Source organism: Rhipicephalus sanguineus, chromosome 1 (genome assembly GCF_013339695.2).
Source record: "Rhipicephalus sanguineus isolate Rsan-2018 chromosome 1, BIME_Rsan_1.4, whole genome shotgun sequence".
NCBI classification, from domain to species: Eukaryota; Metazoa; Arthropoda; class Arachnida; order Ixodida; family Ixodidae; genus Rhipicephalus; species Rhipicephalus sanguineus.
The window spans coordinates 147,301,224-147,329,070 of record NC_051176.1 but is presented as its reverse complement, the minus strand read 5'-3'; the positions used below and the strand labels follow the sequence as shown (position 1 = coordinate 147,329,070).

The 27,847-nt window shown below is 49.5% G+C and overlaps 1 protein-coding gene across 1 annotated transcript; it reads right to left on the bottom strand.

Annotated features, from left to right (window-relative positions):
* Positions 1-17,885: 17,885 nt before the first annotated feature.
* Positions 17,886-26,510, bottom strand: LOC119399873 (GATA-type zinc finger protein 1-like). The gene is made up of 4 exons (XM_037666754.2): positions 24,627-26,510; positions 22,892-22,992; positions 21,155-21,245; positions 17,886-18,137 (listed from the first exon to the last, which is right to left on the bottom strand). Exons 1-4 carry the CDS (start codon positions 25,568-25,570, stop codon positions 18,011-18,013), a joined length of 1,263 nt encoding a protein of 420 aa, XP_037522682.1. The 5' UTR covers positions 25,571-26,510; the 3' UTR covers positions 17,886-18,010.
* Positions 26,511-27,847: the final 1,337 nt, after the last annotated feature.

Sequence of the window (27,847 nt, the reverse complement as noted above, 5' to 3'; positions counted from 1 at the left end):
TTGTTAGGCTTTATGGAACGTGGTAATAATGAAAGTCCAACTTCTTGGGTTACATTATTCTAGTGAAGTGGTGCGCGTTCATGACGTCTTCATTTCTTGAGAGTCACCGTCACGTATCAACGGGCGCACGCGCGCCACACACTTCGATACCGGGCACGAATCCTCGCAGTCATCGTGGCCAGTCATGTTACCTGTATACACTGATTGCCTATATAAACGACTGAGACGCAAGAGCCGTACTGCTTATTTGCCGTCTCGTGTTGCGTGCTCAGCGATGGCTACCGCATCTTATCAGAAAAGGTACCTTCTGAAAGGATTCGACGACGATCTCGATGGCCGGTGTATCTTGCTTGTTCACGAAGTGCCCGCTAGCGTGCCAGTGTGTTCGCTCTGCTCAACGGTATCGTCCTAGCACTACTTCTTGGCTTGCGGACGCGTCTACTGCAGCCCATGCTTCTTCGGCAGCGTGCAGAAGCAGCAACGTCCACTGGACAGAAAACACTTCCGTTCCCGCGTGACCAAGCCGCCGGCCACCAGAGGTACGGAAGTGCTGTGCGGCCTCGCGGTACACTGTTCACTGTGTACACAGAGAGCATGGATGCATCAGGGGCGTAGCCAGGGGGGGGGGGAGTTCAACCCCCCCCCCCCCAAATTTTTCAGTTTTGCATATGTATATATACACGCCCGCATACAAACGCACGCACGAGCATGCATAAGGTGTGGTTGAACGCCCCCCCTCCCCGAAAAAAATTTCTGGCTACGCCCCTGAGATGCATGCACGCGGCCACGTCCTTGGAAGACATGCTGGTTCACTATCGAAGTTGCTCCTTCTGCAAGGTGACCTGCTCCACTTGTTTGTCGACGTTACTTCGATCGGACCTTGATTCTCACGTGCAAAGCGCTCACTCGAAGAGGAGATCGTCAAGAGGCACAGCTTTGCTGTACTCCCAAGCGACGTTGCTGTGTCGAAAGACGCGGATACCAACGCCGAGAAGCCTGAACACGCAGAGTCGTCGAAACAGTCAGTAGTATCGGTGCCGCATGTGCTATTCAAGCATTTGGTGGAGGATCGGTTCCTGCCGTTTGTAGAAGGTATCGCGTGCGCGACCGCCGATGTCAATCAGCACAGCGAAGCGCTCTCGTTGGATATCTTAAACGCAATCGCACTCATCAATGACCGCCTAGCGACATTTGCGCTGACGGCGAATGCCGCGTTTCCCAGGCCGTCGGCTATTGAGACCTGGGATGCGATCGGAAACAAATCCGCTACAGCGCATTTTCACGAGTGAAGAATGAGCTAGAGCCGAACGTTGCTTTCGCAGGCTGCGTCAATAGTCAGTTTTAGAATAGCGTACGCAAAGCTTTGCGTTAGCGTTTGCCGCCACTGCGCACGCCTCGTACGCGGGCGACCGCAAGGATCGCTAACTTAGCGGTCCTTGCGGTGACACCTGCTGGTGACCGAACACACCGGGAGCAGCTACGCGGTTGCTCAGTCCGGCACGATTTCCGCCCCGGCACATCACCTCGTCTCAATTGTGACAGGTTGCGGCGGTGAGAATGCGGGAAAGCAGTGACAACTACAATTCACTCATGCCGTCTCACTTCTGACGTTAAATAAAACTAAAGGTGCACGTACTTTTGAAGCGATGTAGATATAGTATGCGTGTCATTGCAATGTAGTCTAGCTGCGGCTCACTAAACGCCTCGACGACGTCGAGTTCATGTGCGAGGACAGCAAAAGTCTGACTGTCGTAGCATTTTTCATTTTAACGGGCCCCTAAACCACTCCGGGTTCAAAGACATGAAAATCATTTCTTTCTCGCGTTCGCTATCCTTCAGGCGCTGTCTTGTCCTCTCCACTTATTTCTTCATAAAACACGTGGACAATGTCAGCACTAAGCGTGGAACTTACCCGGATTTCGCGCTTCCGCTTTCGCAGTCGAAAACTCACGAAACGAATTGAAATCAGTTGATCGCGCACGGTAGTCAAGCGAGACAAGGCAGAACGGTGAGCGACTGCATAAAGCGGGGTAGGAGACAATTCTCACTGATATACCATATGGACCAATTGAGAGCTTATTTTCTCATGACGTTACGTGGACAAACTCCTGGCGTAACGAATCGTGCCGAAAAGACGACAAGCGCCAGGAGAGAATAACGCACTCGTTCTTTTTATTTTATAAGGAGGTGTTGATTTTCAGAGGTTGTTTAGGGGCTCCTTAAAAATCTGCATTGTCTAAAAAAAGAAAACCTAGCGTCTGCCCCACTGAATTTCCTGTGCTCAATTGAGCCATTTCTAACGAGAGGTTTAATTATACTTTTGTTTTTATAATCGGGTAATCTACTTCTCCCTCATTTGAAGTAGCAGAGCAACACGATACCACTTGTTGAATGTGCAAGAAAAGTTTATTATCGAAACAAAAATGCGCAAATTAAAACAGTCACGCAGCTTGAAACACGTGAATCAAGCTCAAATTTTGCCGGCACGATAGCACTGTGTCATTTCAAGTTGACGGCAGCCACAGCATTGCCACCGGTATCCGTCGTTATCGCAAGCGTCCGGCTGACTGAGCCAGTGTTGGTAAATGCGAAGTCGCGTCGCAACAAAACAGTCCAGCAGGGCGGCATTGCGGTGATACTTCACGTCCTTTAACGCGAAACACCGCGTTTAAACGTTCTTCGTGGTCTTGTTCGGGCGGGTCAACGAACAGATGTCCTCTTGTTCCGAAAACCTGGGGCGCGAAAATCAGGGGTGCGTTGTTGCGAATGCTATCATCAAAAGTGCACCAAAAATCGACCGAGGAGCCACGGTCAACTCTGAATAGAGACGCAAAGAACCTGTTTTACTGACACGCTCAAACATACTGCATCTCCACACGTTCGTCGACGCGCGATGCTTGTAAACATAACATAAGTGGAATAGCGCACACTTAGGAACGGAGCAAACAAGATGACACAAGCGTCACCTGCCGTCTTGCTAGTTCCGCCTCTGTCTAAATGTGCGCTATTCCACTTAAGTTATGTACCAACAAGCCCAAGCTGCTCTTGTAAATATGACAGCGAGCAGCCACCGAAGCAATGCCCGCCAATACGAGTGGAGAAATATTATTGCGATAGCAATTATATGGACATTCTCAGCGGGTTTTTGCCGTCGCCGTCATGTTCAGTATGAAGTCCAAATCGACAACATCGCTTCGGCCGTCGTATGTTCTACCTGCGAAAGAAAACGCGCGACGCGGCTGAAGCAGAGATGAGATGAGCCGGCCATCTCCGTCGAGAAAATGGCGCATGCGGTAACTCCGCTCCGCGTGCGAGGGCTGCCGTTGATTGCTCCCTATGCAGAGAGGAAGCGCCTCCTCGCCCGTCTTTCATCGCGCGAAAGGCGCAGGTAGATGTGCGTGAGGGCGGGGGTGCGGTGACTGCGTGCCTTCGGGAGGAAATGCGCGCTGTGACTTGTAGGACGTGGCCGCAAGCCGTCGTGCGGCTGCAGTTGCAGTAGTTTTTTTTTTTTAGTTCTGGCGCGCTGAATTTCGTATGAAGTGATGCAAAGGTAGGAAGTTTCTCTGTGAGACGTCCTGAAAATGCTTAATTATATAAGGGTCAATGTTGTTAAAGGGACACTAAAGAGCAAAACGATTTTTCTCGCATTAGTAAAGTAGTCTTCCACGATACCAAAAAACACCACGCTGTCTGCGCGAGGACGCTTCATAAGAGAGAAAAAGCGCGAAAAGAAAATACAGGTGGCGACGCCACCTTGGAATTCCCGCACCATTTGCCGTGACGTCACATATTTTTGACGGTGCCTGCTTGGCCCTACGTAGTTCCTAATCGGTTAAATCGAAGTACATTGTATCCTCTGAGGGGGCCAGAGACTTGACATAACGAGTTTGTGGAAATTTCGTCGAGCCAGTGGCGCCGAAATACGTTAAATGCTCTTTGAAGTCTTTTACGTCACGAATTACGAAGTTTGGCGCGAAATTTAAAAATGAAACATTGAACTTCGTTTTCTCCTCTAATAATAAACCGGTGGTGGTGAAATAAACAACACAAGAGTTCTCCGAGCACACTTTATCAATCTAAACCAATTCATTGTTTCTCTTTAGTGTCCCTTTAATATACGGCAGCGCGAACGTGTCGCAAATGGTCGATGCCATGGATATACTTTTGGCACTGCCGGAAAAGCGCGCGAATATTTCAACTCGTTTTTACAGGGCAAGCAAGTGCTGGCGACCTTCGGGGATACAATGCATTTTTTTACTCTAGTTTATTTTTTTTAAGTTTTCTTTCACGGTTTGTTTATGCCGTCGCATCTGCTACTATAGTCGTGCGTGAGTGCGCAGTGGTCAGTCTCGATTTCGTGCCGCGGACGGCATCTGTTTGTTGTTCTCAAACTGTTGTCTGTCTTGTTTCTCAAATTTCAAGAAGTGACCACTTATCACCCGCTTGTTTATTACCCACCGGTGTGGACGGCATATACAGCTGCTCACAGGCGGGTGCTGGTACATAAAAACAATGCTGATGTTGACATGCCTGCGCGTTTCTTTTCTTTTTTTGAGAATTGCAATATTTGGTCGGCTCTCGGCGACGATAAGATGAAGATGGCTGTAGAGGTTCTTCTGCCGGTGAGGCGGGCAGCGCACCCGACGTTGCGCTGTACGCCCCACTGCTGGAACCTATCGGCGGAGGAGGTGATTTGTGTGTGTGTGTGTGTGTTTTAATAATTTTGTCTACCAAATGTGCTGTTTTTGCAAAATTCTCGCTGTCGTTCGCAAAGCTAAGCAGCAAATAAGCAGTTCAAGAAATACTAAGCGTAACAACGTGGTTTCTGTTTTGTTACTTCGACGAGAATTAACTATACTATATATCATTGCGGGACTGGTCAGACATGGCTCTTGACCACATAAAAAATTGCCTAGGTAGTAAGAAATTGCCTAGGTAGTAAGAAAAAAAGTCATAGTTTCGCCGCAAGGGTGAAGCAATGAATGCGATAGCAAGAAACTGATGCTATACGAAGTGAGGCTCGCCAATGGATACTCTCAGTTTGAAGAGCGCTCCTGTTGGAAAGGCGGCCGAAGCAGCGAAGGAAACTAGCGTGATTCAAGTGTCGAGCTGTGACACTTGATAGTTCGCGCTCATCTTCTGTTTGTTCGTTTAGGGGCGTCCCTAGAGCTCGAGTGGCTTTTGTACGCTCCGTAACATGAGCGCGGACAGCACGGTGAAAGCTCGAAACATCCCTCTTCCCCTCAGCACGAGAAAGCCGCGCGAGCAGACAGCCGAAGGGCAAAGTTCTCCCTGCGCAAATATAAGAAGAAGCGAGCGAGCGCGCCGACGACTTTTAAATCCGCGCGTCGCGCTCCTCGCGCCATCTAGCTGGTAATGAAGAAACGCTTATAAGCGCCTGCCGTCTCTGAGTCCTGCCAGGGGTAAAGGGTGTGTATATAACGCTCGCCGTTAGCTGCCTGAAGGATCTGCGCTTTCTGGCGTAGTGGTTAGCGCCACGCGCTGCGGAACGAGTGGTTCGACTCCGCGCTTCGCAAGCATTTTTCAGAATTATTTTTCTTTGGGACTTTGATATACATATACATACTTCTACATATACGGTGCATGAAGGCGGCGACGGCGACGGCAAAATCCAGCCGAAACTGTCCATATAATTGCTATCACAATAAAATTTGCTCTACTCACGAAGCGTACGAAAACCGTTTTTTTTTCTTGAATGCTCGCCTTTCATATCGCATATCTTTTATACGATACACCCCGCTGTTTTACGGAAGTTGTAACCTCACCGCAAGGATGCCGCTGCGCCCTTTTCATGCAGTGGTAATTGTATGTTCGGGATTTACATGGCGGTGCAGAGCACCATGCATTTATATGTATGATGCCGGTTGCCCCGCTGCGAAGTGAGGGATTTCTCATTGGTTATATCAACTGCATTCGTTATATTTCTCACCGCTATATCAACTGCAGCGATCACCGTGTTGAGTCGAGCTACGATGCTCATCATTAAACTATCATATTGGCCTCCTGGACAGCACCAACTCCGGCACACAGTGACCCCGACTGCGGGCAAGAGGCGGCCTCAGTTTCTACGCCTCAACAGGGTCCAACATGCCGATGGAGCCAGAACCGCGAACATAAGATGATGGAGACACCAAGTTCCAGTGCAACAAGTGCCGCAGGTGGGCCTATTTTGAGGAAACAAGCTTCAAAAGTGAGCAAGACGCAGCCGAAGCCCCCCCCCCCCCCCCCGCCCCCCCCCCCCCCCCGTTTTGTCTGTCTCCACTACAAGAACTATGAAACAGTACAGGCGAAGACGCGTTGGAGGCTGGTCTATTAGCACTTGGAGCGATAGTAGAACATCTCAAGGCCGGTGGTGTCGACTTACAAAAGCATGCTAGAGAACGACGAGAAGAGGAGAACTGACACAGCTGCGACGAGCGTGCCCGGTGAAAGTGGGCACAGTGAGCCTGACTCATTGACACAGCAGGACAATGAGCCCCCTGCAGTTCTGTCAAGCGAAGGCATAGGCGTGCGCACGAGGAGGGGGGGGGGGAGGGGGGACGGAATGTCTGCCCCATACGTTTACACTAAAGTCCCTAGATTTTTCCTTTTGACTTAAGTAGCGACAACTGCCTCCTTTCCCGGCCCTCTCTCACGCACAGCTGGCGTGCGACGCCATTTTCTTCCTAACTTGGAAGACTTACAAAGCCATGCGCGTCTAAGTACATTAGCCACGCATCTTTCAGCGAACAATATGCTAACGCGACGTGCCTTTCTCCTCCCGTGAAACACCTGTCATTAGTGAATGGGGGATCGCGTTTCACCGGGTGCTGGAAAAGCGTTAGGAAGAACATGGCTACCGAAAACGACCGTTAGCCAATGAGATTCGTCGACGGCGCTTCAATGGTTGTCGGTACTTAAGAAAGAACAGGGAAAAATCTAGGGACTTTAGTTTACACTGTCGAACCTGTGCTGTCATTGTTTAAATAGCAGGGTTATGGCCACACATGTATCTGACGATAATGGCGGCCGAAGGCCCCTGATGTTGCATTTCGAGAACTGCTTACTTCCCATCTGTACTTAAAGCCAGGGACCAAAGGCAGGCCATTGTGAAAAGCACGACTGAGAAAAAACAGGAGATGGCCTTCGAGTCGTCTTAGGCAAATGCATAAGGGACCGCGTGACATTTTCTTTTCGAGGCGCAGCAGGACCCGAAAGATTTCGAAGCCGACATTTTTAGCGATACCACGCCCTGATATCTCTAAAAAAGAAAAAAAAAAGGATTTGCAGTGGCTTAGCTCGGCTATGCCAGGATATACGTAGCGTTAGCAAAGGTTCAGCTGATTATTCTTAGCTTTCCAGATTGTCTAGGATTATTAGCCTTCTTCTGTTCATTCTTCGTACGCTGAACCGCTTATTGCCAGGCAACTACTTCGGGATGCGATGAGATAAGCTTCTCGGCTCTTCTGCGCCGTTGAGCATCATTTGCGCTCTCCTTCTCCATGGCGTTACCCACCTGCAAACGCCAGTCGGAGGCGCTATCAAGCGGCTCCAGCGCAGTGTCAGACGGCGACTGCACAGCGAAGGCGAATAGCTGCGCGCGCGCCGGCGCCAGTGTGTCTGCCATGGCTACGACGTCACTCCTTTCGAATGCGCAGACCAGCATCGGCGAGTCGGGCGCGGCGGTGGCGGAGTCCGTGCGCGCGCCGGCGCCAGTGTGTCTGCCGCGGCTACGACGCCACTCCTCCCGAACGCGCAGACCAGCAGCGGCGAGTCGCGCGCGGCGGTGGCGGAGAGCGCGTGAGATCGCGGTGGCGGAGAGCGGTGAGCCAGCTGTGTGACATCACTGATCCTCGCGCATGCGCAGCACGGCTCATGAGGATCCACACGAAATCGGCTCCGGTAGGCAAGTGTAGCTAACGCTACAAAAATCGAGCAAAACACAGCGCCAGAAGCTTCGGTTGCTTATATACATTGCTTCACCGGAAACGCTGGTCTGGTGTGGCATCACGGCACCATGGCGCAGGCTGCTGTGAAGCCACATATACAGGCAGAATTCTCTGCTTATAGAAGTTTGCACCTCTGGACAGTGAAATTTAGCTGCAGAATATACGCTAACCCTAAAAATATTGCCGATTTAAAGACGGGGACGAAACACTAAGAACATAGGCACCGTGACTTTGTTTTTCTTTGTTAATTGACTTGCAAGCGTTTTTCGTCGCGCCGTCAATTCTTGCGCTACGTCCGGCCAAACAAGATCAATTGAAATTGTTTTAGATGCGAAGCATCTCTTGCTCGAGGGTATGTCCCGCAGCCTGCTTGTCCGCACTCACACTACGCATGCGCAACTCTCCTTCTTCCCTCTCTCCAACAGCTGCGCGTTATTCTCTCCACTTCTCTCCCAGAAGCTGCTTGCGCTTCTCCTGCGTTCTCGCTTCTGCTCTCGCGGCGCATATTCGACTCTCCTCCTCTAGTCTCCTCTCCTTCCAGTGGTAGAGCGCTGCGCGCGTTCAGTCCAGCGCTTGCTTCGGTTGACTCCTCTGAAATGCGGGCTCGACATGCCGAAATTCTTTCCTGCGCAGCGCCGCGATGAGCGCCAGCGCATGCGCGTCCCCTCCCCCTCTCTCTTTCCTCTCCTACGCTGCTTCCCTCTCGCGCGCCTGTCGACCGCGTTCCCCGCTCGCCGTGTGAGAATTAACGTCCAGGCTAGAGGGAAGACACGACGCGCGTAGTGTTCCTCTTCGCGTTCCACGACGCGAGGTCGGTAGCGTGCCCAACGAACGCCAACGGAATGCGATCGTGCAAGTGCTCCGGCTTCGCATCGCCTCGTGGTCCCCTTTAGCGGGAGATGGTGTAATTTTTTTTATATGCCGATTTCTCCTTGAGGTGTGGCTTCACGGGAACTCGAATTCTTCCTCGAAGTATGCTTTGACGATAGTGTGGCCCGTCCTATCGATACAGTCGACTCGGAGAAGAAAAGAAGATGACTTGCACCTTCGAGTCGTCTTAGGAAAATGACCATCAGACTTGAGAGAAAATAGGAGATTTGAAGCATTAGTCCACTGCCTACAGCTTGGCACAGCATTTACGCGACACTTCCTACACAGGATAAAACGTGCGTCTAGTACAGAATGTTCCTGCGGCCACCCTGACGAAGATGTACATCATCTACTTATCGAGTGCACAAAATATGAATCACAACGAAAAGTATTACGAGCAAGTCTGCTACTTTTAGATAGAAGACCTTTCACATTGACGAAAATACTAGGTCCATGGCCAACGGCAAGTCTTCAATCTTGTCACACTTATGACGAGAACCTTGTGTTGTTCTGCACGTTGGGCTCGTTAGGCCAAGAAGCGGCTCAGAGCGAACTTCTTTGTCCTCTTCTACCCGTTGGTGCTCACACAACCATGCGGCATTAGTCCCCCCTTTGAAAAGCATCGACTCGATGCTTGTAAAAGAAAAAGAATAACTACAACACGCGCAGTCCCAGCTGTCGGTACGGGCATTCGCGGTAGATGTGACCGGCCTCACCGCAATGGTAGCAGAGAGGTCTTCTGTCCGACGTACACCAGAGATCAGACTTCCGCGTTGGTGCACGGCGACCGTCGATGTCCAAACCAGCGTGTGCTGATTGAATCGCAACTGGCGGCATCATCTGAATCTGCACACGATGTCGACTTCCCCTTCATACTGAAGGAATTGTGTTGTGTTTGTGATAGTGCGTTTGATTTTATGTGTCATCATTTGTGTCAGTGTGTTTTCCTGTGTATGTCAAGCAATACAGAATATTTGAGTTTGAACGTATACAGGTGAACTGACTTTTCCCATTTGAACTTGTCATACAACACTTGTGTGCATATGAACCTATTAGACGTATATGAACTGCCATGTGATGTTCGGCTGTGCGTATTTTGTACATATGAACCCATTAGACGTTTTAGACGTTTATGAACTGCCATGTGGTGTTCGGCTGTGCGTATTTTCCTATGTGTTCTACTGTATTGCATTTTGTGCCCTTTTAATCTTGTTACTACATATTCTGTCTTCTAAGCGAGAAGGAGTAGCCGGTGCCACTATAATGGCTCCAACCTCTCCTATTTCATCATTTCAATAAAAAAAAAAGAAGGAACCATGTGACTTTCTGAAAAAATAATCTTAACGTTTCTGGCGAACTCTCTAAGGACAGAGGTCTGGATTTCAGACTTAGGGGATTATTCACTGTACGTTCATTCAAACCACCACTTTCATCGTCATCAATAAGTAGCATTTTTTTAAAGCGACCCTGAAACGGTTTTGTTTTGACGATTTTTTTTACAAACCGATTGAGCCTGTAGCTCAGATTCTTCATGGGATGCAACATAGCCTGCACCCCCTCTAAAAAAAATTCTGGGGCTTAACGTGCCAATAGAAGAATACGATTATGAGGCGTGCTGCATTAAGGGGGGGGGGGGGAAGGGGCATGAAATTTGTTCTGGCAGGTAAAAGGTTCTATGTTTTTACACTTCGCCCCCATCAAAATGCCGCCACCACGGCAGTGAATTGAACCCGGGTGGTCGAGCTTGGCAGCACTGTAATAAAACGATAGAACACCAAAGCCAGACGGGCAAACCAAATAACACCAAACGAAAGGCCGTCTCTTCAAGAACCTGCGACTGCGAACATGGAACCGTCGACAGACATGAGCCAGGCACACCGTGGAGCGCGAACCCAGACAGGAGAGAGTGTGCTCGCTTCTCCCCATGGAAAGAAGTTGGTTGGGTGGGACAGTCTGGACACTGAATTTGAGAAAAGAAGACGTGTGTTGTTTTGTACGAGTGCGTGTAATACAGTTTTTAACACGAAAGTGTTTTATGCCGGGGTCCACCAAGACTTCAGCGACGTACTTCCGTCACGGAAATGACGTCGAAAAAATGTACACAATCAGATGTCAAAGAAAAAAAGTTCCGTCAATGGGCATCGAACCCACGACCGCTCGGTCCGCGACAACAGGTGCCGGGCACGCTATCCACTGCGCCACGGTCGCAGACACAAACGCGCCTTTTATATCTACCACTCTCCCCGTCGGCGGAGTGGTGTTGCTCTCTGGGAGTGGTAAAGTAAAGTAATTCGTCATTACTGTGGCCTTCGCAATTAGCACCTCCAACGCGTTACACGTCCCATTCGGCCCGTTTTCAATAGCTCAATTTTGTCAATGCTTTAACACACCGCGAGGCGGCGACATTAGCGCAAGCGTCGTAAAAGCGTCTGCCTGGCTCATTGCGTCACGCTAATCCAAACCAAAAATAGCTCTGCGACGCGCGCCTGCCTCACCTGGCTGTAACACCGCGTTCCCCGCTCACGCGCTCATCCCGAGAAAAATCGCGGCCGGGCCACCGGGGCGGCGCGACGCGCTTTGCGTTTTCATTTAGTCCGGCCGTGGTGTCCAATCACATTGTAACATGCCGCGGGATGGCGACCAAGTTCTGCGTCCAATATGCGACGCTCCTCTGGCTATCACACCTCGTTCTCTGATTACGCTTTCACCGTTAACTACTACAGCTACCACAAGGGGTTGTTTAATCATTTAGCATGGACGTCAGTCGTCAGGATGGAGATGTACCACCAATCATCAAAGTGGGTACATCCACGTTAAACGGTGCTATAGCTGCGAGACATTAATATACATCTTGCAAGCTCTCTTATATCAATGTACAGCAAAGATTCAGTTACATCTGTAAGGGCGCGCTTTACTTTCGTGTTATTCCGATTCCTATGACGAAGGGATCAACCATGTTTCTTTTTTCATTATATCCTTATTCACGTGTAGACCTCAATTATTTCGAACTAGTAAATCAGTTGAAATAGATAACATAATGGTGCCGAAACCAGGGAAGAAAGTATACTAAAGTAGAGAGGTCCTAAAGGTTGCCGGTAGGGACAAAGACAAAGAGGATGTAAAAGCTGAAAGTGAAGCGACGCTCCCGACGACGACAGAACACCGTCATCATCAACGAGGCAACATCGGTGCTTGAAAGCGCTAGTGTTGAATAGCTCAGTGCCATTCTGTAACGGCTGGAGGTTAACAACGCCGATCTTCGAAAGATCAACGAAGAAATGGAAACCTGCCTGCCAGAGGACGCCTTCGAGGAGGAGTACGAAGAAAACATCCAGTACGACGACTGGGCCAACCAAGCCATCGGCCTCCTCAAGGCAAAGATAGCGTCGGTCAGGGGCGTAGCCAGAAATTTTTTTCGGGGGGGGGTTCAACCATACTTTATGTATGTTCGTGCGTGCGTTTGTATGTGTGCGTGCCTATATCCGCAAGCAAAACTGAAAAATTTCGGGGGGGGTTTGAACCCCCCCAACCCCCCCCCCCTTGTCTACGCCCCTGGCGTCGGTACAGGCAGGTGCCATCACCTCCAGCAGCGTAGCAACACCTCATCCGCTGCCCTCCCAGGCTTACCATCATAGCGTCAAGCTACCAAAGCTGCGGCTGGAACCGTTCAACGGTGAGCTTTCCGCATGGCAAGCCTTCTGGGAACGCTACCGTAAAGCAGTGCACGAGAACGAAGGACTCTCGAAGACCGAGAAGTTGCAGTACCTAAGATCACTGCTCACGGGGCCAGCTATGACAGCGATAAGAGGGCTGCAGGCGACGGAAGCTTGCTATGAAGATGCTATCGAAATATTGCAGAGACGATTCGGCAACAAAGAACGAATTCAACAATAGCATATCGCAAAATTGAGAGCTCTTCCCAGCGTTGCTTCAAGGGAGGATGCACGCGGGCTACGGCGCTTGTACGATCACGTGCAAGCCCACATTCGTGGACTGAAGGGATTGGACATAAATGCGTCGTCTTACTCGGCAATGTTAAGCGACGTGATCCTCTCGGAGCTACCCAAAGAAATGATTGTGGATTTCCACAAAGAACTACGCCGAGCCAACAGCACAACAAAGTCGGCGAGTCAGTCGCCACACGATTCAGAAGCATCTTCGGCGTCAGGAGTAGACAATAGGCTAACCGACATTTTAGAATTTCTCCTCGTCGAGACAGAAAGCAGAGAAAGATGCGTCGAAAGCGTCCGTGCCACGAAAGAGAGCAAAGCCGAACGGAGCGGGGAAAAAAGAACCATACGCCAAACGCCGCGGTACTTCACACGCAGCCGGTGCAGGCGAGGAGGTGTTTCTTCTGCGAGTCGACGAAACACGAGACACGGCTCCCCTCCCGCCGGAAGAAAAGACGAACAAATTGGCACGAGCCGGGCGGCTGCTTTCGTTGTATGTCGTGGGGGCACCAGTCAAAAGAATGCAGAAGAAAAGTAAAGTGCATCCACTGCGGCAAACGCCATGTATCTTCCTTGTGCAACCCCGACTGGAAGAAAGCAAAGAATGATCGTCCGCAAGAAGCTGTGAAAGAAGTTACCACAACTAATGTACATGCGGCCGCTGAAAAAGAAATGAACAAAGAAGTCGCTCTACAGACTTTCCGCACTTGGGCCGTCGGTGGTAACAAATGCGGATACATCCGTGGTGTATTAGACGGCGGAAGTCAAAAGACATTTATTAGAGAAGAGTCTCTAAAACGCTTAACCTGCGTGTTTTGGGACACAAGGACTTCCACCTCAACACTTTCGGATTGACAGCTGCGAAAACGGAAACATTCCGAATCATTGAACTGCGCTTGCGGAGTCAATACAGCGACAGTGAAACAACCATTGAGGCCGTAGAAGTTCCATTCATATGCAAAGACGTTGCACCAGTTCCGGTTGACCATGCTTTTGTGCAGGAAATGGAGTTTAATGGAGGACTTATCGCTGACAAGCTCATTTATCCAGGAATGCCAGCGGTTCCAGGAATTGCACTGTTGATTGGAGCGGATCATTTGTGGAACTTACTATCCGGGCAGCTAGGTCCGCCGCTGTGCACACAACAACGGTTTAACAGCTATCGACACAAAGTTTGGTTGGACATTCCAGGGTCCATTCACTCTCAACAGCTCTCTGACCATGGCGACAAATGTCTGCATTTTAAAGATTGGTCTGGAAAGCGATGCAATTGAGCAAACTATACTGCAAAAGTTTTGGGAACTGGACGCCATTGGAGTCACCAATGAAGAGAGCGTGAAGCAAGAAAGCATCAACCACGCGCTCTGAGCAGCGTGGAAAGAAAAGGTGAGCGCTATGAAGTGTCACTTCCGTGGAAAGAAACTTCTAGCTACCTGGCTATGAAACGGCTCAAAAGTCTTACAAAGAGGTTGTGCCGCAGCAAAGAGCCTGTGGAAGAATACGACACGGCCATCAGAAGCTACATGAACGAAGGGCATGCAGAAAGAGTAAAAAATGAAGTAGCATCTGAGCATGTATATTACATGCCTCACCAGCCAGTGATCCGCTCTCAGTCAAAGACAACGAAACTTCGCGTAGTGTTCGACGCTTCTTCTCATGCACCAGAACAGTCGTCACTAAATGAACATTTGGATAAAGGGCCGAAGCTCATTAGCGACACGGTGCGCATTCTGCTACGTTTCCGCCTACACCCGGTTGCTCTCGTGGCAGATATCGAGAAAGCATTCCTTGAAATCAGCGTGCGACCTGAGGACAGGGATGCTCTAAGATCCCTTTGGTAGAGCGAAGCACCCCACAACCCTGACACCCTTCCAGACATCGAGGAGTGGTGAATGCAAAGAGTGCCATTCGGCACTACGGCGAGCCCATACCTGTTAAACGCCGCTGTTCTTCACCACTTGGAAAGCCAGGGCGACGGTTTTCAGAAAACGGTGAGCATACTCAAAGACTCTTTCTACGTCAACGACTTAGTTACAGGAACAGCTACTGAGGACGAAGCCTTGAAGATAGCTGCAGAAGCGAACAAAATAATGACCGATGCTGGAATGTGCCTAAGAAAGTGGTCATCCAATTCCGAAAAAGTTAGGATGACATTGGGCGAACAAAGCAGCGCTCCGGAAGAACCACATAAAGTACTGGGGCTTTTGTGGACACCTACTAAAGATGAAATGTCCATATCGGCCGCGACCGTACTGATCACAGCATGCACAGGAGTCAGCACAAAACGCGCGGTGCTGCAGGCATCAGCGAGGATCTTTGACCCTTTGGGACTGGTAGCGCCCTTTGTGATATGAGCCAAAGTGCTCTTTCGGCGCCTTTGGGAGAGAGGGGTTGGCTGGGATGAGCAACTGCCGGATGATTTAGAGGCAGAATGGAGAAGCTGGCGCTCAGATCTGACTAACTTCAAACAGCTCTCTTTTCCCCGTTGTATACTGACCTACTACGAGGCTACCTGTCAGCTGCACATATTTTGCGACGCAAGCCCAAAAGCTTACGGCGCCTGTGCATACCTACGGACGCAAGACGAGAGCGAAGTAGTGAACACAAACCTCATCTTCGCGAAGTCCCGAGTGGCCCCGTTGAAGGTGATGTCTCTGCCCCGGTTGGAGTTGATGGCGGCCCTGATTGGAGTACGAATGGCTAATTATCTTCATAGTGTCCTTGATCAAACAACTGCAGTGTATTTTTGGTCAGATTCCACGATCACCCTCTGTTGGGTAAAGGGCACAGCCAAGCAATGTAAACCATATTTGTTGAAAATAGGGCGACTGAGATACAGAGATTAAGCATCCCAGAAAGTTGGAGGCATTGCCCAGGCACCGATAACCCCGCTGACTGCCTGACACGAGGGATGCGTGCAGAGTCCCTAAAAGACAACACACTGTGGTGGAAAGGCCCAAGTTGGCTGCAACAGAAATCTCAATTCTGGCCACCAAAAGAATTGGATAATGCGTGTCACAGCCATGAAGCGGACAACGAAAAGAGGAAGAACGCAGTTCAGCTGCTTACAGGAATAACTGAAATGACCCCTTTGCTACAAGCAGAAAAGTTTAGCAGTTACACACGTCTGATAAGAGTAACCGCGTGGGTCATGAGGTTTGTAAGAAACTGCCGACGTCACATTGGGAGTAACCCAGCATATCTCACAGCGGACGAGATTCAAGAGGCCAGCAACCACTGGATTCGACATGCGCAACGTAAATACTACAAGCAAGAGATAGGAACAGTTTCTCGGGGAGAGAGCCTGACGGTGAACTCACCAATAGCACAGTTTCACCATTTCCTTGACGCACAGGGATTGTTGCGCGTGAAAGGTCGTCTTCAATTTTCAAAGGCATCCGAAGACGTCAAGCATCCAATCCTTCTACCGAAAGATCATGTCGTAACCAGACTTATAGTAGCTGCAGCTCATCATCGAACTCTTCACGGTGGCGCTCTCGGCAGTATGTCTGAACTGCGCGAATGTTACTGGTTTCCGCGTTGTCGGCAGCTAGTGAAGAAAGTGATATCGCGATGCTCTCTGTGTGCCAAGCACCGACTCAAACCGGCCACAGCACGTACAGCTCCCCTTCCGGGTGACAGAGTGAACCGGAGCGAACCTTTTCAAGTTGTGGGCATCGACTTCGCCGGCCCTCTTTTCACCAAAAGTAAAACGTCAAGCGCAAAGAGTTACATCGCCTTGTTTACCTGCGCAACGACGAGAGCAGTGCACTTAGAGTTAATTTCCAGCCTTGCAACTGAATGTTTTCTGCTGGCCCTTCGACGCTTCGTAGCGCGCAGGGGTCTACCGCAGACTATTTACAGCGATAACGCTTTGACCTTTAAGAAGGCATCGAGGGAAGTGCAAAGCCTCTGGAAAATTCTTCGCAGTCGTGACATTCAAGACTACTGCGGCTCTCAGCGCATCACGTGGAAATTCATAATAGAAAAGGCAGCTTGGTGGGGAGGCTGGTGGGAGCGAATGGTAAAGTCCGTGAAGGTTTCCCTGCGAAAAGTTCTCGGACGTCAAAGCCTGTCATTTGAGGAGCTCACTACAGTCTTGGCGGATGTGGAAGCAGCGATAAACTCGCGCCCACTCACCTATGTCCTAGAGGAGCCAGGTGAGGCGTCAGTGCTTACACCATCCCATCTGTTGACAGGAAAGAGACTAATAGCTTTACCTTGCCTCGAAGTTAAGCGCTGTTCCCAGCTGACATTAATCGACGCTGGAGGTACCGACGATCACTTGTCAACGCCTTTTGGAACCGATGGCAAAGGGAATACCTGCTACAGTTGCGCTCCGCGCACCTAATATCGTCAAGACAGGACAATTCTCTTACGGTAGACTGTGATTGTCCATGAAGACCATGCAAAGCCACATATGTGGAAAACAGGAAGAGTGGTCGAAGTTTTCAAAGGCCGTGACGGAGCAGTGCGTTCTTGTGCTGTAAAGTTGTCCACTGGAATCACTCTGCGACGTCTGGTACAACTGCTCTACCCTTTGGAGACAGAAGTAAAATGATCAAAACTCATTTGGGGGGGGGGGGGGAGGATGTAATAAAACGATAGAACACCAAAGCCAGACGGGCAAACCAAATAACACCAAACGAAAGGCCGTCTCTTCAAGAACCTGCGACTGCGAACATGGAACCATTGACAGACATGAGCCAGGCGCACCGTGGAGCGCGAACCCAGACAGGAGAGAGTGTGCTCCCTTCTCCCCATGAAAAGAAGTTGGTTGTGTGGGGCAGTCTGGACACTGAATTTGAGAAAAGAAGACGTGTGTTGTTTTGTACGAGTCCGTGTAATACAGTTTTTTCCATTACATCCTTATTCACGTGTAGACCTCAATTATTTCGAACTAGTAAATCAGTTAAAATAGATAACAAGCACTACGCCTAAGCGCTAACGCTAAGCCACCATTACAGGGGTAAAACATACCCGCTAACGAAATATATGCTACCCAAGGGAGCGTATGTTGAAGGCATGTGTGCGGGCAAAACACCCGACGTACAAAAGAGGGGCAGGCACTTAATGACAAGTGTTTATTGAACATATATTTTTTATGAGCTTACGTCTTCTTCAGCATCTGCAGGAAACAGAGATTATGTACACGGCAAATGTTTCACATGGCCTATTATACACAGGTAGCTTGCGGTACGCTGCGCGAGATTACACGAGAGACCAAAAAAAAAAAAAAATTCAGTTGGACGACTTTCGCACCACGAAACGAAGTGTGGCCCCGCACTCCTTGCAGTTGCTGCGGGTGTTATCGTTCTTCCTGGGAATGTGCCAGCAACGGGTACAGCGCACTTTGTACTTCTTGTACCTGCGTTCAAAGCGAGAAAACACACACAGAAGCGATTAATTAAGCGCGATTTAATTAACGTTTCGGCGGTATCTTGTGTACCGAAAGCACGACCTCGATAACTACGAGGTACGCACTCCCACCGGCTCCCACTGCCGCCAGGCATAGAGTTTCCTAAAGCATTTACTAGATGGAACTGTGGCGCTGCGATCGTTAAGCCACCGGCCATGGGAATGATTGATGCGTTATACATGGATTTTCCTAGTCTTCGTGCTTGCGGCTTTGAACGCACTTGTGGCTTTGTTTGTCGTTGTGTTTTGGCTTTTGTTTCGGATAAAAGAATGGCTCGTTGTGAACCCCGTGAGCTGACCTGAATTGGCCAGCCTAAAAGGTCAAGGTGAAGTGGGACTACTGAACTTCAGCTAGACTCCGTATTGCGACAAAACGGCTGCTGCAGACCACACGAAACCACACGCAGCCGAAAGCACGAACATTAGGCAAATCCATGTACTACCTAACATTCCCATGCCTACAAATGGGGATCGTATACAGTAAATTTAGAGGATGGATGGATTGATGGATGGGTGCTATGAACTTCCTCTTTATAACGGGGCGATGACCTAGGTGCCACGAAGCTTGAAAAAAATAATACTTTTTAATGCAGCGTTTTAATGCAGTCCACCTCAATTTTTTTCTTCCTATGAAAAGAAATCTCAAATTCACAGCCCAGCTTCCTGCACCTAGCAGGAGAAAGTTGGGCTTGGCGGCAGAGACGCCTAAAGAGGCCTAAAGTCACTGTAACGGGAAAAATACCGCACTCGTTTTCTCTTCGCCGCCGCGCCCTTTCGGCGGCTTCGCCACATAAAGGATCCAGCTCGCTCGCCTCGCTCTCCCGGCCGCCGACGCAGAGCGCTTTGGAGGGCGTTTTTATAGCCTCAGAAAAGCATGCTGCAACATTAAGACATCCCATATCGTTTTGACACTTCATCGCAAGCCTGTCGAGGTACCGAAAAATGCCTGGGTGCTGCGCTTTTAGGTGCAGCAACCGGCGGGAAACGGGCAAAGCCCTCTTTGCTATTCCCAGCGGGAAAACAGGATGCCAAGCGACGGGCTGTGTGGCTGCACAGAATACGGCGGGAAGAATTAATTATATTTAGTGTAAAATTGACGCCTTTGGGCTCACATATAACGATCAGCGAGCCATGGGAGCTGACTGCTGCAGATTGGTATTGCGTGACGTGACTGTCTGGCGATCATAAATACCAGGTGGTAACATGAAAATAATGGCACGCATGTCATGTAAGGCATGATTCACATGCCATGCTCATGATGCTCTCGCGGCCGGTTCGCTGGCTTGATATGCACCAAAATCGGTATTGCGTGACGTGACTGTATGACGAACATATATACCAGATGGTAACTTGAAAATAATGGCACGTACGTCATGTAAGACATGATTTACATGTTACCACCTGTCACTAACGTGGCATAAATATCTCGCCATATCAATTTTGCTATATATGCATTTCATTAAACGACCGCGAGCAGCCGAGACCATGTAATGTAAAGCATATTTCATATGGCCTGTCATGATTTGCACGTTATAACCAGTAATCTATGTTTGTCATACGCTCCTGTCCCACCATACCAATTTTGGTGAGTATCAAGCTAGCGAAGCGGCCGCGAGCGCACCATGAGCGTGGCATGTAAATGGTGCCGTACATGGCATGCATGTCATGATTTTCATTTTATCACCTGTAATTTATATTCGTCATATATACAGTCATGTTATGCCATAACAAATTCGGTGTACATCCCATTAAACGAAGCGGCCATGAGAGCACAAAGTCGTGGGCGGATAGATAGATAGATAGATAGATAGATAAATAGATAGATAGATAGATAGATAGATAGATAGATAGATAGATAGATAGATAGATAGATAGATAGATAGATAGATAGATAGATAGATAGATAGATAGATAGATAGATAGATAGATAGATGCGTTCAAAGTAGCAGAGGTTCGCTAAGAAATGCTTCGCATTTAATAAATGCCGACAACCGAGCGCGTAAATGCCGCGCACTTCGCATTTCTTTATCGCGTTAGTACGCGTGCGTGTGCGTGTAGGCAAGTGAAAAACTGCCGCTATTTCTTTCCTAATCAGTTAGAGAACAACAGTATGCTTCATTTGGGGCTGCAAAAGCGCACGGAATGCGTAAAACATGCGTTACTCCGCGTGAAAACAACACCGCGCCGCCCCAGCTTCGGCCGCGCTGGACCAAATATGGCGGCGGGCAGGACGGTCGCGGTACTTTTCCCGTTCCAGTGAATTTAGAGAGGCCGGCTTCATAGCGGCACTTGGTGGCGCAGAGACCAACCATAGTGCACATAGAGCGTGGGCTCCGCGACCTTCCGCTCGCCAGGGAATGATCCCGGAAGGCGGAGCGGGGAAGCTATAAGAAAAAGCAGCGCTTGTGAGAAGGGTAGCATTTAATAACTGGTAACTCCCTTGATGCAAGGTGCTTGGCTAATAATTGTGCGAATGATTTACGCTAACTGAAGCAAAACCGCTTAAATAACTAAACGTTTGCAGGACACAATAAAAAATCAGCACGACGTCAGCACCGCGTTTCCTTCAAAATACTGCTGCTTTTCTCCCCAGGCCATATCAATATAAAGCGAAGAGAGAAGGAGAGAGAAAGAAGGAATACAAGAAGGGCAAGGAGGTTAGCTAGACTACGTCCAGTTTGCTACCCTACACATGGGGAAGGGAATAAGGGGTAAAAGAGAGAAAGACCATCAGTGCACATTTCATCACACACACACACACACACACACACACACACACACACACACACACACACACACACACACACACACACACACACACACACACACACACACAGTGCAGCGTATCACAAGCGGTCGCTCAATTCTGTTGCCTTCAAGAACCGCAGGAGGGCTCGTGTGGCTTTCTGGGCTGTGAGGCCAGGCTCCCAATTATATAAAGCGAAAGTATTCAGAGAAGTAACGTACCTGATGCCGCACGCGTTGCATAACGGCGTGCCGTCTTCGGCGTCTCTCCACAGCGGTGTTAGCTTCGTGGCGCAAGACGCGCACTGTTTGTCTGGAAATGAAAACAATACATGTGTTTTATATGCGGTTGCAGTTCAGCCCCAACGGCACATTTTGGCATATATTATATAGGTGAATTAAAACTTTCGTGATCCGGTTAATAAGCTGCTGTAAACACGTTCATAAGTTGGAACGCGTTTTGTAGCATCGCGTCTGCTGGGCGAAATCAACGGTACTAATGACGAAACCTCCATGACGCCCCACGACCAGGATTAGACCCTTTTCTCACGTCCAGACAAAAAAGATGCATTTCCAGATATATGGATTACTGAACCGGAAATCTTTCCAGCTGAAAAGCTTTATGATTCGATAGTTCAGCTCGAAGTGGATAAATATCCAGCTGGAACTATCTGTTCCCGGCTGGAATTCGGCCATATTCGAGCTGGATATTCATCGACTTCGAGATGAATTATAGTGCTAGATAGCTGAATTATCAAACCAAAAAATCTTTCCAGCTAGAAAGGTTCAATAATCCAGCTGGAAATAAAACTTTCTTTCATCTGGGATCGTTTATGCATCCCTGGGATCAGACCAGGCACCGTACGATTCAATGGTTAATTCTGCCAGGAAAGAGCCAGCAACGATCGAGTAAAACTACTTTATATTGCAAAGATGGCTTTACGTGTCTCCCGATCGGTGCACCAGTGCAATCCTGTGCGTGGGAAAGCAGCAACAGCAGCCGCAGTCCCGGCAAGCAAAATCCGGGAGCCCGGTCAGCCATATCTCGGTTTTTAAATTGAAGCTTTAAAACCGAAAGTGCGGCGTTCAGGGGCCACGTCATAACGGTAGTATTGAAAAACAAAACAAAAACGAATTCACGTCTCTGCTAATCGTTACTGACACTGCCATCAGAACATATGGCGGTAACCAATCCTTACTAACCTGTTTGTTCTAGTCAGGCTCTTATTATGTCCTCAAGTCTGAATTACAGCTATCTCTCGTATTTCCTTTTTTTATTCAAGCATCTATTTTGATAATGCACGTTACCTGCGCCTATAACGACTCCAGTTCTACCAACCCCTTCCCTGCATTTTTCTCATTGTTTTCCTCAATACTCTAAACGTGTCTTCCTTATCTCAACTGTTGAGCAGTCGAAACTTATATCCGCTTTGAATGACGATCCTTATGAAAGGGAGACACCGTCTACGGGTTTTACTGGGTGAAGAAATTGTCATTTCATTACAATGCGGTCATTACTTGCAAGTGAAATGACGATCTCGTGGGATAGATGGGAATCAGAAGATCAGGCGAAGGCATCTTTGCACGGCCACCGTGAAATCACAGAGGCCATAAGCATTTGCGTAGACAGAGGGAGAAGGGAGTGGAACATGACCCCCCCCCCCCCGAAATTTTTACATTTCGCGTGTATACAAAATGCGACGAACAAAGAAAAAGCGTGGCCACCCCCCCCCCCCCTTTTCTGGAGTAAATCCCTGGCTTCACCCGTGGCAATAAGCTTATGTCTTAGTGTCTTAGTTGAACAATACACCACCAGGTGGCGCCACCGAGCAGCTCGCTGAACTTTACGTCTCGGTAACTCGGCAAAGGGAAATGATTGCGCTTCAGAAACAGCCGTCCAACTTTCACGCTATAAGAAGAGCCATAAGATGCAGCGCCAAGAGCCTCCATTTTTTTCACCTTGCTGCTCAACGTCCTCCCTTCTGGCGAACTCAAACTCGTCCTCGGATTCGCTTATCTCGGCGTAGTGACGTCGTAGAACTGCTCGTCGCTGCATGTTGCTGCAACGGACAAATAACAGGTTTGTTGAACACGTCGAGCTCTCGCAAGTCGACTGCGACGATTACGCTGACCCAGAACAAAGTATGTTTTTCATCTGTTAAATAACAGTAGCAGGTCCATTTCAAAGGGATGACACACAAGTGAAACACCAAGGCAGATGAGACTGATAACTTATTATTTGAGAGCAGCAATGTCGTTATCTTCCGTTAATTCCTTTCCATTTATGTAATAATTATTACACTACAGTTAAAAATACAAGTAATGCTCTCTATACCTTCCTTAGTTTCATTGTCTGTTGGTTTCGTTAGGCTGTGTCTAACAAAAGAAACGAGCCCTCGATCAATCCTCCTCCTTACATTCCGTCATCTTGGGTTCATTGCATTAGAAGAGAAAATGACGGAATTAAAGCTTCCTTTTTGAATTTCGCGCCGAAGCCTCAGCACCAGAATGTAAGTGTGATGTCACAAATTTCTGAGTTTTTTTCGCATTTTCGCCGCATTGGCTTAGTAAGTTTTCCCGAACATTGCTACGTGCTTTCTTTGACTCCTGCCCGCCACGGTGGTCTAGTGGTTATGGCGCTCGACTGCTGACCCGAAGGTCGCGGGATCGAATCCCGGCCGCGGCGGCTGCATTTTCGATGGAGGCAAAAATGTTTGAGGCCCGTGTACTCAGATTTACGTGCACGTTAAAGAACCCCAGGTGGTCGGAATTTCCGGAGCCCTCCACTACGGCGTCTCTCATAATCATATCGTGGTTTCGGGACGTTAAACTCCAGATGTTATTTCTTCGTCTCCCTTATGTAGAACAAGGTAACTCATTTATCACAGATAAAGAATTACGCTTTCAAAATTTGTGACGTCATGACGAGTTGGTGTGGGAACCTGAAGGTGGCGTCGCGACCTGTCTTTCCTTTTGCACTTATTTTCGCTTACAAATCCTCTTCTCGCGGCAAGAGTGGTGATTTTCGGCGTCGTGAAAGGTTTATGTAAGTATTAATACAAGAAAAATAGTTTATCTCTCACACGAGAAGACAAAATGCTTCGGATTCAACTCATCGCTGTACGCTAACACCGCATAACGGCTCACTTGAATTGCGAACGCGGAGAGCAGTGACGTAGCCAGCGAGAGGGGGGGGGGGGGTTGTTCGAAACCCCCGCCCCGAAACTTTTTCATGAAAGTTTCGCGTGTGTATATATATAGGGTATAGATTTGAAGCACTTCGCGGAAGAAAGTTGTGCGGCCATCATTGGAAGTCGCGACCGGAATCACCAACAAATGCGTTCCGATTTGTCTTTCAGTCTCGGCGAAGCGGTCCTTGATAAGAACTGAACAGAATAGGGCCCGATTTGTTGCGCTTCACCGATCGCGAATCCATATCGAGATATAAGCGATTGCATGCTACCGCTGCCAAAGTAACTTTTCAATCAACCAGAGATAGCATGAAACCGTTTTGATGGTCTTTTATTTCATTCATTCGTTCGGCCAAAGAAGAAGTCCTTGCGTTTACCGATTTGCATACACCGGCTTCGCACAGTTTTTCTTTGTCTTAGTGATGGCTGTGTGGTCATGAAAAACGATGAAAAAGTTTAAAGCGCTTTTTTATCTATATATAGCGATGAGTAAGCCATCTCACTTGTAGTAATGATCCATCTTGAGCTTCGGCTTTCCGTTGACCATCTGGAGCCGCATGTGAACAACGGCGCCCTTGAAGTTGGGGTCGTCGGCGGTGGGACTCTTTCGCGGAACCGCCTTCTTTCGACGACCGCAGCCCTGAGTCGCCGCAGCACTCGATGGATGTCCTCCGGGAGAATCGTTCGAGCACCTCGCGATGTCGAGTCCGCAAGACGTAAGAGGCGACGACAGCTCGACGGATTCAGTCGGCGGCTGCTTCTTCGAAGCCCCCGCTGAGATCGTGGAAGAACACTTGCCGCTAGAGGCCTCCTGGACAGACGCGCGAACAGACGTGTCCGCTGTTTCGGCGAGAGGCATGAGCGACGACTCTGTCAGGGTCTTCAAGCTCAGCGAGGTCATCGACGGGAACGGCGACTTGGCAGGACTCGTCTCTGGACTTGAGCAGGATCCACTGTCGACTTCCTCCCAGTCGGTGTCGTCGTGGTTAGTGGCAGCCACGGCCGCTTCGCGGGCAACCAGCTCTTCAGCCAAGTAATGAATCTTTATAAGCCTTTCCGTCTCACCGTAGGTGCTGAAAGGTTCATAGTCTAGGTCGCTGGAACGCAACTCCGCGTGCCGTGATGGCGGAGAGAAAAGTCCGCAGTTGACGTCAACCGGAGCGCTGTCCGCCAGGTACCAGGCACCATCCGGAGTGTTCCTTGAATGAGAACGGCTTGCCTCGCTCGGAGAACAACGCCGCATATACTTGTCAGACGGTGGGCTGCAGGCGCACGGCTGGTACGGTTCGCAATAACGGTTGTCGTACGGAAAGACCTTCAGTCCGCCGGAGCCATCGAAGCGCCGCACGTCAGCTAGAGCGAACGACTTGGGACAGAGCGAAGGCGCCGAGTGCTCACAGGCGCCGCAACGGAACTCCGAAGAGCCGAAGTCACTTTGCGAAGTCATGTCTAGTCCTCCGACACTCCCTTGTGTGACGGTGCGAGTTGTACGACTGATTCCGGTTCCGCGGTGAATTATGAAGCGGACTCAAGACGTAAAGCAGACTCAAGCAGACCCAGAGATGATCCCTTGGTGACAGTGTAAGTTGTAGGACTGGTGCCGGTTCCGCGCTGGATGACGAAGCACACACGCTAGACGTCTGGCGTCCTCAGAAGTGGAGGCGAGGTCAGGGTTTGTTTGGGAACCAAGAGGCTACCGGGATACCTGCGTATGTTCCGAGACAGCGGCTGCAACGAACTGAATGCGATCACATGCTGAGTGCGGTGCTTTTCGGAGCCAGAGCGCCAGAGTGCGATAAGACTGCGCAATCATCCATCGCCGCGCCTCTCAGAATTCGGTGAACCACAATAGCGTCGTCACCCAGCCAATTCTGCTATACCAGGTTATTCTTCACGCAAAGTTGTATAGCGATGTGAGAATCGAAGAAAGAAATACATAGGTTCGGATAAAGAAATGAAGGCACGATCTTTGCGCCACGACACAGAGCTACTGCGATAAGAGCGCCCACAGCTGCCCCACCGAAGTTTTAACAGCGTTAGCGTGCACCTACACTCGAGACAAAAGCCGCGCCAGCCAGACGTTCGATGTTACCATGGCTTTCATACATCGTCAGTTAATCAGGCGGCTCGTGCACTCTCGAATTTGTACAATCAGAAAGTGTCAAAACAGGCAATAAATGGGTACACGTTGCACGAAGCGTCGTAATAGTCCTTTACTGGTTTAATTCCTTACCTCCATGTTAGCAGGCGACCACGCGAGCGTGATCGCGGACTACGTCCGCTGAATTCTGTAAACTGCGAGTTTGCACAAGGGTTCCACGAGCTCTCGAGTTTATATTGTGGTCGTGCAGTCGTCGGAAATACGAAAGAGAACAAGCGTGTTTCTGCCAAAGCAGTAATAAACGGCGTATGAGCTGCATGCGCCAGTGTCTACATGTTCTTCAGATGGGACACATCACTACTCAGTGACCTGTCATCTGCTGTGCTAATTCCAATATTGTAGCACGAATAGGACAGCAGGTGTATACGGCATATTAGCAAGGGCCCAAGTGCTTCAGCAAAGCAGGTGAGAAAGCACGTGACTCCGCGCAGCACAGACATCATCACTCAAGCAGATGAGCGCATCAGCTGCATATCGCTTCAGAATGCTTGTGAGTGGTGCGGTGATATTTAATACATCTCGTGCTATAGTTGGTTGTTCATCATAAGGCAAAAACAGAGCACACTTTACGAAGACGGACAGAAGGAACAGCGCATGTAACTCGTGCTCCTCCCGTCCGTCTTCGTAAAGTGTGCGCTGTTTTTGCTTTGAGACGACACGGCTGGGAAAGACGGCGTGTCTTCCCCTCAAGAACAGCCACGTGCATAGTTGTGACACTGCTTCGTCTGCGCTGTTGGTGCATACAAAGCGAAACGTGCTCGCGTGTTCCCTTTCATATTTCTCACGACAGTGCGCCTTTCAACCTGGCGCTGGCTGTGATATCGCGGCCGCGCTGGGACGCTACTTATCGGTAGAGTTCTTGGATCAAGCATAAGCTCAACATAGGCTCCTGTCGCAGTCACGTTCGATCGACAACCCTTGTTTGTGGGTTACGCGATCGTGCTCGTACTACACAAGTTCGTGCTGTCACGTTGACGTGGTGCGTAGTGGCCTTGTACCTGCACAAGATGTATCGATGGATTTAGTTGTGAAATCCAGATCGCGTATTTCGGAACGCTATCGATAGTTCAACGTCAAGCCACGCCTTGCCGCCCCGGTGGTACAGTGGTTACGATGCTCGGCTGCGGACCCGAATGTCGTGGTCTCGACACCGACCGCGGCGGTCGCATTTCGATGAAGGCGAAATGCTAGAGACCCGTGTACTTACATTTAGACGCGCGTTAAAAAACCCCAGGTGGTCAAAATTTCCGGAGCCCTTCACTACGGCGTGCCTCATAATGGTATCGCGGTTTTGGCACGTAAAAACGCCGGACAGAAGCCATGTCTACCACGGCGTCTAGCTTGCTGAGCCTGATCGCAGCTGCAGAGCTGGAGGCTTCAAAATTTCAGTGGCGTTACACACAACTGAGGTTTCTCGTACGAACGACTGACCATTCTGTGCGCATCTGGATCATTCGTTGCGGTTCGTATATTCAACGAGCAGGGGCGTAGCCAGAAAGTTTTTTCGGGGAGGGGGGGGGGGGGGATTCAACCATACTTTATGTATGTTCGCGCGTGCGTTTG

Coding starts and splice junctions, on each gene's coding strand:
- LOC119399873 (XM_037666754.2), bottom strand. CDS start 25,570: ATGACTTCGCAAAGTGACTTCGGCTCTTCGGAGTTCCGTTGCGGCGCC. Junction 21,246..22,891: donor GGAGGACGTTGAGCAGCAAG/GTGAAAAAAATG, acceptor TTTCATTTCCAG/ACAAACAGTGCGCGTCTTGC. Junction 18,138..21,154: donor TGCAACGCGTGCGGCATCAG/GTACGTTACTTC, acceptor CTTTGAACGCAG/GTACAAGAAGTACAAAGTGC.